General features: G+C 34.7%; 1 protein-coding gene across 2 annotated transcripts in view; it reads right to left on the reverse strand.

The window, feature by feature from the left end:
- The window catches only part of LOC126976147 (ER membrane protein complex subunit 1), a 33963-nt gene extending 23463 nt beyond the window's left edge, over window positions 1–10500 (reverse strand). Inside the window, exons 1-9 of one of the 2 annotated variants that reach the window (XM_050824351.1) lie at window positions 10325–10500; window positions 10123–10238; window positions 9799–9933; window positions 8763–8961; window positions 7353–7689; window positions 6400–6592; window positions 5606–5719; window positions 4466–4480; window positions 912–1081 (exon numbers count right to left, since the gene is read on the reverse strand). In XM_050824351.1, the coding sequence (XP_050680308.1) occupies window positions 912–1081; window positions 4466–4480; window positions 5606–5719; window positions 6400–6592; window positions 7353–7689; window positions 8763–8961; window positions 9799–9933; window positions 10123–10238; window positions 10325–10467 (1422 nt within the window). In that variant the 5' untranslated portion in view covers window positions 10468–10500. The remainder of the gene's footprint in view (window positions 1–911; window positions 1082–4465; window positions 4481–5605; window positions 5720–6399; window positions 6593–7352; window positions 7690–8762; window positions 8962–9798; window positions 9934–10122; window positions 10239–10324) is intronic. The other variant, XM_050824352.1, reaches the window with a different exon arrangement.
- Window positions 10501–11458: the final 958 nt, after the last annotated feature.

The following is an 11458-nucleotide window of genomic DNA, read 5'->3' on the forward strand; positions in this document are numbered from 1 at the left end:
AAGCGTAGAATTATTGTACGGTGCAACTATAATAATAATAATAATATTGACACACTTTTTACACAAATTATCTTGCCCCAAGTTAAGCATATATAGCCTGTGTTATGGGTTACAAGACAATGATATATTTAATACAATATACTTACTTAATTATACATAAATTCATATAAACATACATAAATAAATTTAAACATCCATGACTCGGAAACAAACATCCATATTCATCATATAAATGCTTGCACCTACCGGGATTCGAACCCGGGAACCCGCTAGCTTAGTAGGTAGGATCGCTAACCACTCGACTATACAGGTCGTCTACATATTATGTAGCGCCGAACCTTATTATATTTATAACCGATATTGTAATATTGAAATGATTACTTGATGATTGTTATTACATCTACTTCATTTCGTGATTAATTTTTCCTTGCTTCTATTAACTTAACTGATAAATTTCACGTATCAACTTAGACCAAGGACCACAGTTACATGGAAAACTTCCTCTATAAAGTTTCATGTTGTTTCAAGCGATTCCTTGAAGAATCGACAAAAAACTTGGTTTTGTTAAATATTTCATGACTTTTTAAAAATAAACATGCATCTTTAAATAAAACAATTTATAACTGTAACTCTGTCTTTTATTTATTTTTGCGTAAACGTAACATTTTTCATATTATTTTAGCTAACCCAACGTCGTTTCGGGTCCTTTCCAGAGCACGTTTTCAGACAGTCTGAAAACCTGAATGTCCACCTGAAAACGTGCTCTTAAACGAAAGTAATGACACAGTTACAATTACACGCGATGTAATCCTTTAAAAAGTGTTTTATTTAAATGCATAATTCGTAAATCAAAGAAAATACAACATGCATCTTCCTTCAAATAATATTAACTAACGACAAATAAAGCTTACCTTGCCAACTTCAGTGACAAGCACGATGATTTTGTGCAGGTTGAAGTAGTCACGGACAAGTGGCGATTTGGAGTCCTGGATGCTAGTCTCCGTGTGAAGGTTCTGGAGCAGCGCTTGCAGCTGTTGATATTGGGTGTGCAGTCGGCGTATGAATGCAGCCCATATTGAACCTGGAGTTCAAGTTGATTGTTGAGTGCCCAACACGGGTATGTATTAGAATTACTTGCCGTAGATTTTTACCAGCGGGAGGCTTCTTTGCACAGGATACCGGCTAGATTATCGGCGGCAACGGCGCCTATTTCTGCCGTGAGGCAGTTATATGTAAACATTGTTGTGTTTCGCAATGAAGGGCGCCGTAGCTAGTGAAATTACTGCGCAAATTAGACTTAAAATGTTATCTCAAGGTGACAAGCGCAGTATTTGTAGTGGGGCCCAGAGTTTTTGGGTTTTTCAAGAATCCTGAGTGGCACTGCATCGTAATGGGCAAGTAGTTACCATCAACTGAACGTCATGCTCGTCTTGTCCCTCATTTACAAATAAAAAATATAGGATGTAGAAGCGAGAGGTATACTAGTTTCTCTCACCAACCTACTAAAGAACCTTGACCTGACAAGATCTGCAGAAAGTTCTAGAGCTAATACATCAAACCGTACAACTACTTCTTATATTTTTTTTTTATACAAAGGTGTCGGTGTTTCGGGGACTGTTACTCGCTCTGCCAAAAAAGACATTTATTTTCTCAAAATTAATTCCTTTAGAATTCGCGACATCAAACACTACCACCGCTTCGGAGACAAATGGCGCTCTGAGAGAAGAAGCGGCGTAGGAAACTCTCCCAGCGCTCTTTTAAATAAAATATACAATATTGTACTGTCATTATTGCTATAAATATATAATTACGTTATCTTTAGGTTGCACTACTGTTCATAACAAAATAAAAATAAACGATGAAATTTATCATCTTGGTTAACATAAATAAGATTTTTTTTTTTGAAAAAAAGAGACGAGACGAGCATGACGTTCAACTGATGGTTATAGATACGCCCTGCCCATTTCAAACTAGTGCCGCTCAGGATTCTTGAAAAACCCAAAAATTCTGAGCGGTATTACAATTGCGCTCGTCACCTTGAGACATAAGTCTCATTTTCCCAGCATTTTCACTAGCAACGGCGCCCTTCAGACCGAAACACAGTAATCTTTAAACATTACTGCTTCACGGCAGAAATAGGCAGATGATTTAAGCGGAGAAATTTGAGAGAGAGAGAGATAAAAAAGGAATGAATAGCAAAAAATTTATCACTATTAAAAAGCCCATTCAATACGTAAATGCCCATGTAGAAGATAAAAGAGAAAAAAAAAACAATCTTTTAAATATGCAGGTACAAATAATGGAAATTTTCAGTCTCCAAAGCGAATTGAAAATCAAAAACCGACACGAGCAGTGAGCACGCCTTTCATTGGTCGGTGTGAAACGCACGTGAAGCGGAACAAGCTATGATTGGCTCACTTTTGGTATGTTCCGATATGCACTGCACAGTTCTATCACCGTAGAAAAATTCGTTCCGTTATGAACTGCCAGTATACTGCCGCAGTACCCTAGGAAAATATATGACGTCATATATCGCCGCCATATTCTACTGTGAGCACTGGCGTTTTCGAGGTAAGGTACTCGCAGTACTTTGATCACGTGATCAGTCAAAACCACTCGAGTGCCTAGCGTTTTATAAACAATACCTACAGTTTAATCCCAAATATTTTTAATTTGACAGTAGGTACTCCAACAACAGTCAGTACTTAATACACTCATTTGAATGCCGCGTCAAAAATGCGGCTGACAGTATACGGGATTGCGTTTCGTTTTAAATATTAACCAGTATAACTGGCTATAAAGGAACGGCTTCACAGTATACTAAATTGACGTCACACTGTACAGTGGTCGCAGTGCATATCGGAACATACTCTATATACACTCTTCATGTCAATAACAATTTTAAGAGTACTACCCGGCTATATTATCTTTGGCCCTGACGTCGATGACGTCACATCGTCGCTTTGTTACGGTGTGCAAAACAAGCATCACTAGGATATTATTACTATAACTAACTGACCCGGCAAACGTTGTTTTGCCATATAAATTATTTTTAGAGTTAGTTTTTGAGACATTCCAACATTACTTTTTTTTTTAAATAAACGTAGCCTAAGGTACTCCTTATTACATCAGCTAACTACCAATAAAAGTCCCGTCAAAATCGCTCCAGCCATTTCAGAGATTAGCCGGAACAAACAGACAGACAAGACAGGCAAAAATTGTAAATAATGTTATTTTGGTGTATGTGCCGTATATATATTAATTCAATATTACAAACAGACACTCCAATTTTATTTATATGTACAGATAAATAAACATCAATTTATTTTTCAGTATTATAGATTAATATAAATGTGTTGTGTTGCTGATTATTATTATAATAATGAAAAATCAATGAAAGAATCTAGATTAAGTAAAAAAAATATTCTTTTCTGGCAGTTCTATTATAGCGACACAGAACAACAGAAACTACAGAACTATTAACAAAAAAAAAATTGAAGTAAGCGTTACTTTGCGGAAATCCATAATTATACAAATGAGTTGAGTTTTCTTTAGTGTTAATTCCGACAATATTTGTCTTTAAACAATTCGACACGTGTTTCGCCTCTACACGAGGCATCCTCATGTCGTGTTGTCTCGCCAAAAATCTGGCACGAGACTGAAATTCAGTCTCGTGTCAGATTTTAGTTTAAAGACAAATATAGGCGGAATTAACACTTAAGAAAACTCAAATCATTTGTTTAACAACAAAAGTCAAAATTTACAATGAAAACATCAAAAACAATGCAGTGATAGCTTTAAATATAACGGTAATGAATCTGCAAACCGTACTGACGCTACAGGGCGAGCGCGAGGGGGTGAAAAGGGGAACGGGAGGGGCTTCCCGTTCCAGCGAGGACCAGAGATAATATGGCCGTGTATTAATTAGCGCCACTAATTTCTAACTGTGCTCACGATTCGTGTCGGGAACTGTACGAGCAAACTAAAATACATAAAAATGAATATAGATACGAGGGCTGCGATAAAATGTGGTTTTGGATGGGGCTTCATCACCAAATGCAGAAATCATCCGGTCAACACTCTGTTTTTGTGTTGAACCACTTCGAAAGTCATACCATAATAAATCATCGCTCTAGAATTTTCTCGAGTCAATTCCATTTTCTCAACGATTAAACAAGTTTGACAAGACCTTGTGACAAGACCGAGAATTTATTTTTAAATAAATAAATGGTATTCGATTTTTAAAACCAAGGAGTTTTCAATTAAAAATATTTTAATATGACAGGAACAGTGGAAATATTCCATTCCCGATACTTTTACTGCAGCCCTCGTATTTGATTAAATTTATATTCAAAGATTTATAGAAAAAGTAGATTATCATATGTATAAAAAATCAAAACCAATGCTTAAACACAAATACGTGCGAATATAAAACTCTGTACACACTACATGCATACATACTTACTGTAGGCCCTCGCAGCTAGAAACAAATATATCATATTATAATAATATTTACAAAGTTTAGACATCAAAGTAAAATACTTAGATCATTTAAACGTCTAGATAGACTGTTACAGCTGTGAAAACGTTGAAAAAAATTAAGGTTGACAGTTAGCCACTATTTTGAGCAATGCACATACACTAAAGTAATAAACCTGGCCTGTTTCCATCGGTTTTCGAGCAGCGAGAGGCTCTATCTAGACGTATAAATTATCTAAACGAAAACATTTCAAATAACAATAAAATACAACTGAAAATAATATGGTGGCACATAAATCAAATAATTTGTATCAACATATGTTATGTTACTAATAATAATACATATGAAATTACGGCCATTAAATAATTTATTCAGTTTACAATCACATAGTATTTATGTAAAAGTATGAGCGCTGACATTTAAAAACATTTTCCCTTTAGCCACAAAATACTTTCAGCGTCCATCTTTTGTTTCGAGTAACTTCTTCAGATTGGTTTAGTTGGCTAAGGGACTACGCGCACTTATTCAGCTCCATTCGCGTTTCGCTGAACGATTTTGGTCAAACTTATACAGCTCAGCTTCTATCAGCCGCGTACGGCATCTTAAGATTCAGAATAATAACTTTAAGGGACTACGCGCACTTATTCAGCTCTATTCAGCTTTTTTCCATACAAAACAACAATTTTGTATGGAGTCCATTCTGAGTCGCGAACCATCCCTGTAAAGAGCTGTTCCGGCGCATTCGACGACGAACAGCGCCGAACGCTCTCTATAGCATTCGCATAATAAAAACGCATTTATCCTCATTTTATGCTGGTTTGCCGCGAAAGCAGAATGGACACGGAAAGCTGAATCGACGAGTACACGTCTCCATACAAAATTGTTGTTTTCTATGGACAAAAGCTGAAAAGAGCTGAATAAGTGCGCGTAGTCCCTTAATCTGTAAACGTCAACCGAATCAACCTCTTAAGGCCTTGTTCCAAATAAAGACAACCACATCAAACATTACACCCATGAAAACAGACGAAATGCTTACGTTTTGTGTGACAGACTGCAAATCATTCACTAGGTGTGACTAAAGACTATCACCATACAAATATTTTTTAAGAAAGTATATTATGTTACCTTCTTTTCCAAATTCGGATTCGAGTGCAGCGTCAGTGTCTGATACAGGAAGGTCCACAAACTCTGCAGCCACTACATTTGCTAACGCCTCCTCTCGAGACCAGAGTACACGGCCTGGAATATATCGAAGGAAAGGATAAATATTATAGTTTACTAAAGACTAATAAAAATTATCAGTGGACTCTATCTGGATAAAATAAACTATACACTTAAAAAGGATTTTTTACTTATTTTTTATATTAAAAACAGCTTCAGATATGGTTTCCAAGGTTCTCAAGGGCACTGAGAGGCATTCTAGAGTGATTTATGTGAATAAATCCATGATGGCCTGTCATTCCAATAATTTGGTACCCACCACCCGAGACCACCACACCAAGCAACATGTGCGACAAAACATGCAACTTTTAACAAACAGAGTATGGATAGCCCTAAGTGCAGATGATATTTTCTCAATGATAAAACGGTGATTAGTGTGAAATGGAAATGAGTAAAATGAGTGCCCAAAAACCTTTGAAAATATGAGGTTAAACTATGTTTTGAACTTCTGTAAGAAGCTGGACTGAAGTCTGTGTTAGCCACCACATAAAACTATCATTGTGTAATATGGATATTGTTTCCAAGGTTTTAGGGGTGGCATGCATACAGATATGTTAAGATTTCATATGAAAGAAAGATACCTATTAAATTAAATAAACATACACAACAAATAGTGAAACTTTATATAGCTTATCAAATTTGATAGTGAGAGTCAGCAAGAGATGCAGTGGGCAAATATTCTTCTACATGAAACACACCTCCTTGCTGCAACAGATGAACTGCATCATCAGCCCCATTCACCAATAGTCTGCAAGCAGGCTGTTCTCTCGCCGTGTTCATGCATACCACATCTAGTATCTCAGGTTCCGGTATTTCCAATGTGGCATCTGAACAAAAGATCTCCGATATCTCTTTACCAGTTGCAATGTTGTGAGCTTTCATTGAGAAACCCTGGAATATGAGCAATGAATTAAATATTTTAATTATATAATTCTTATATATTCAAAATAAGTAATTAAAATTTGAGAGACTAAAGTGGAAATGGGCTGGAAACATGATGAGAGGACCTGAAAAATGTAGCAGAACCATCACTTCATGGTACCCAAGAGATTACAAGAGAAATAGAGGTAGGCAAATTAGAAGATTGGAAGATGAAATAGTGAAAATGGCTGGTAGAACTTGATCATACAAACTGCAAATAAAGAAGAGTGGAGTAGAAGAGGGGAGCCTTTTGCCCAGTGGCATTATAAAATAACATGTCAGCTTGCTTCAAGTTTTATAATTTGGTGATGGAGAGGAATCAATGGCGGGGGTCAGTCATGCCCGGAATAAAACCAACATCCACAATCATGAGTTATGATGGATACAACCAATAAGGAGGAAGAAATTTGATATAATAGTTGGGTGTCTGCAAATGTGCCCAGTTAGATTTCCGATTATTTTTTATATATCTAAAATCAATAAATGTGATAAGATAATGCATTTTCACCAAGAAGATCAACTCTAAAAAGATATCATACAAACTTTAATATGACAACAACAGAAAATTAAATCAGGTCACTTAAAATTGTGATACTACATTACAATGTAGTCAAATATTCAGTCAAATGAAAAAAAAGTTAATGTAAAGAGGAAATAAACATGCTTTAATATTATAGCTTATTATAATAAGATTCATATACAAATTATAATAGGTATGAAGTGTATATACCTTAACATCATGTGTCCACATCTGCACCAAAGTTTGACCGCTTGCGCCATCAGTTATAACAGCACTAGCCGATTGATCGAGCAACTTTGTATTCAACAGGTGATATTCACTATTCTTAATAAACAGTATATATCTATCATCTATAATAAAGCCAGATAATGTGCTGTGTCCATCCAATGGTCTAAGATTGCCCTCAATGATCTCATTGTCCTTGAAAAATGACGATAAAGGTTTGCTTATAAGCTGTATGGCATCAGCAGTAACATCGATGGATTGCAGGAGGTAGCTTCCCATCTTCCCAGAGACACAGGTGTAGTATGGCGGTGTTAAAATACATCTGGAAGAGAGTTAGAATCTAGGTTGGTCAATAATTATTTAATTTATACAGCTTATTAAAATTTATCATTTTAGAGAGTATATACAAAATTGCTTCAAAAACTCATAGCCCTTTTCATACACTGATAGTTTCATGTTTATTTTTAATGACAATAGGGGACGAAATGAGGAGGATGTTCGGCTGATGGTAATTGATACACCCTGCCCATTACAATGCAGTGCCGCTCAGGATTCTTGAAAATGCCACTGGCCGGGACTACAATTAATAAGATCTCTCTCAGAAGAAGTCTCATTTGACCAGTAATTTCACTAGCGCCTTTCAGACTGAAACACAATAATGTTTACACATTACTGCTTCATGGAAGAAATAGATGCCATTGTGGTACCCATAATCTAGCCTGCGTCCTGTGCAAAGGAGCCTCCCACTCTTTACCAAGTGTTGTTGCAATATGTTATGTTGACTCCCTATTGTAAATTAATATATTTCTATTTATGAAGTATTATTTGTACCCAATAGTGTCTCTAACTACATATTTATACTTTAATTTTTATAATTATATCTATGTATTTTGTGTTTCAGTAAAACTATTTTTTTATTAAAAATAAAAATGTTGTTACATCCTTTCCTTTGGAGCCTTGTTTTATACACCAATCCTAAGAGTGGGAGTCTATGAAGCCACTGGCTTTGGTTTCTAACTGCTACGGATTATGTTTAATTCATGTGTGGGTAGTGGTGATAACATAATCACGCCCATTATCTTGATCATAGACATAAAAAATTTTAGATAATTTAATGTCTAGATAGTGCCTCTTGTGTGCATGATAAGGTATATGATACACTCGCAATTTGTATGTCAGCCAGTTTGTGTTAGTCTGTCTGCATTGCTCAAAATAGGGGTTAACTGTCGACCTCAATTTTTTTCAACATTTTCACATGTTAGACATAGACAGTGGTCTTTCTAGAGGTATAAATGATTATATGATAATGTGTTGAGAGATCACTCTTACTTGAGCCTGTATGTACTTCATTCTATTTAAATTACTTATTTCAAAGTGTAATGCACATAATTTTACCCCTCATTAGTCCAAACTGCTGGTAGTTTTGATGTGGCACCTCTGTTCGCACCAGTCATCAAGTTGTACATAGAAACCTCAAGATGGGAACCAAAAGATGGCAGCATATGCACCAGCATTCCATGTTGCACCCACCACTCCGACAGATGGGCACGCTCATCGTCAAGTATTGTGATTGGCCACTCCCAAATAAGCACACCTGAAAATAGAAGATTTACAATTATTTCATTTAACAAAAACAAGCTGCAAGCTAGACTTTGCAGTATCCTTTTATGGCGGTTTTCAATAACCTATATATCCTTAGTTTAACTTACTAGAGATAGACAAATCTATCCTTTTACTCTTACTTGCATTTCAATAACCTATCAACAGATAGCATTGGAGCATAACTAATAATATAAGATAAGATCTTGTCATTAAATGGTGATCCATGACTAGAGATACATTATTGAAAACGGCCATTAGAAGCACCCACACTGAGATCATTGACAGACAAATAATAAATCATAACCAGAGAGGCACTTATTTTTATTTCATGATATTATCATATTAAGTAATGTTATCTATTTTATAATTTATTATGATTATTATAAAATGACAGATCGGTATGAAGCTCATGATGTTAAATCAACAAATAGAACTAAAAACAAAGTAAGGACTTAAATACTACTAGGTAAGGAGGTATTCCAATATGAGGACATCCCGATGTACCAACAGGAGATTACATGTATTACTGATAGGTCAAAAGCTCTGGGTAAATATCTTTCCAGGTGAATGTGTAAGGTTTCTAAGAAAATCTGCAACTGTCACCATCCAAGTGAGACACTGTACAGTACAGTTATTTACAGTACCTATATAATATATGTTTTGATTACCCAAAATACATGTAGCTGGTCTGACACAACACAGCTATATTTCTACTTTATGGAGGCTCAGTGTCAACTGCACCAATGATTTTAAGACAAAAAAAAAAGAAGTTTACAAACAGTTTACCCTAAGGATTCCTCATTACAATAAACAAATTTAAAATGGTTACCTGTAGCTGAATCCCATCCTCGAACTAAGTATGGATTAGATCCAGTTACAGTTGTCACTTTATCACTATCGACATGCAGCAGCTGAATATTTCCTGACGATGCACTTTCAAATACATGTCTCCACACCACTTGTCCTATGATAAAAAAAGTTAGTTGATACTACTTTAAATGAAAATTCTTAAATATCAAACATATGAATGAAATGTTTGAAAGATTAAGTTAAAGTAGTATTTCATTTTGTTATTTAAACCCTTTCTAAAAATGAAATGAACCGTGAGAAAAACACCGGTGCAATACTCCATCAGATACTATTATTTAATTACCAGTTTTCAAATGTAGGGCAGCTAAAACATTCTCCTCGGTCGCTACTATTATCTTTTTTGCTGTTGAAACCGTGTCGAAATGGGCAAATTTAATACGGCCTACATACGTTTGACGCCTGCAAGTAATTATTAAATAAATTATAAATTGTACTACGACCCCAAGAAGTCTTAGAACTTTATAACCTATAATTAATGTATTCACCAGTCAAATTTGCCGATTTGATCTTCATATATACAAAGGGATAGATTTATTAAACTAAAAAACACTATAAACCAATTCATACTGTTTAAAAATTTTAATAAACCCAAAAAATTGGGTTTTATTGTAAAGGACAGCGTCCCCATTTTAGTGATAATGATAACCAAAGAGTACTAGAGTAGGTTTTCACTGTGTCACTGTGATAACTGATAAAGACGGCTGACGAGCGTTAATGTCATAGTTTGTTTTTGACATTATGAATACTATCATCAATGTGAAAGCTGACGTTAACATTTGGCATTTTAAACACAAAGAGGAATATTCTTCTGAATTCTATTAAGTTTGATATTTGGTAATTACTTATGTGTATTTTGAAGGAATTGTTTTATAAAAGATTTAAATAACAATGTTATGTATGTATAATAATAATCCAGAATATGACAAGCATGGAACTCTTATAAAATAAATATATTTTTCCTGACATTAATATACATGGCGGTCCAAAGTTCATAAAAACAGGAACCTATAGATAATGCGTACTGCCCATGATGACTTAAGTATGTCGTAAAAATGGAGTCCTTGATATTGCTCAGTCTTTCCTATTATTATTATATGAAAAATATTATATTTTGTTCATTGATGTCTGTTCCAGCGCTTTATAGTGTCGATCAGGGTCGCTGTAAAGAAATAAATAAACTAAATACCTATTAAATGTAATATGAACTACAAATTATTGTAGGTACCTGTATGCCATATACCATGTATAAGTTAGTAAATCAATTATAGGGTCATACCGTTCATTGAACGTCGTTAGTTTGAAATGGCATAAAAATATTTAATATTATGCATTTTAATAAATGGTATAGGATGGGGGAACCCCAAACCATAGTGTACTTACTCATATGGGGAAACTACCTACTTAATTGAGGAATCATTAGGTAAATTTTTGTGAAAATAATTTTTAAATTTCATTTTCTAAAATGGATTATATTGAAATTTACAGGTTTAAAATTACTTCTCCTTATCGTGTAATTTTGTTGTAACAAAGGTAAGATTTTTTAAACAAAAAGTATTAATAACTTAACTTCGCGTTTGTTAATAACACAGATTATGTTTTTATATTCATAATTTTTACAT

Source organism: Leptidea sinapis, chromosome 39, assembly GCF_905404315.1.
Source record: "Leptidea sinapis chromosome 39, ilLepSina1.1, whole genome shotgun sequence".
Classification (NCBI taxonomy): Eukaryota; Metazoa; Arthropoda; class Insecta; order Lepidoptera; family Pieridae; genus Leptidea; species Leptidea sinapis.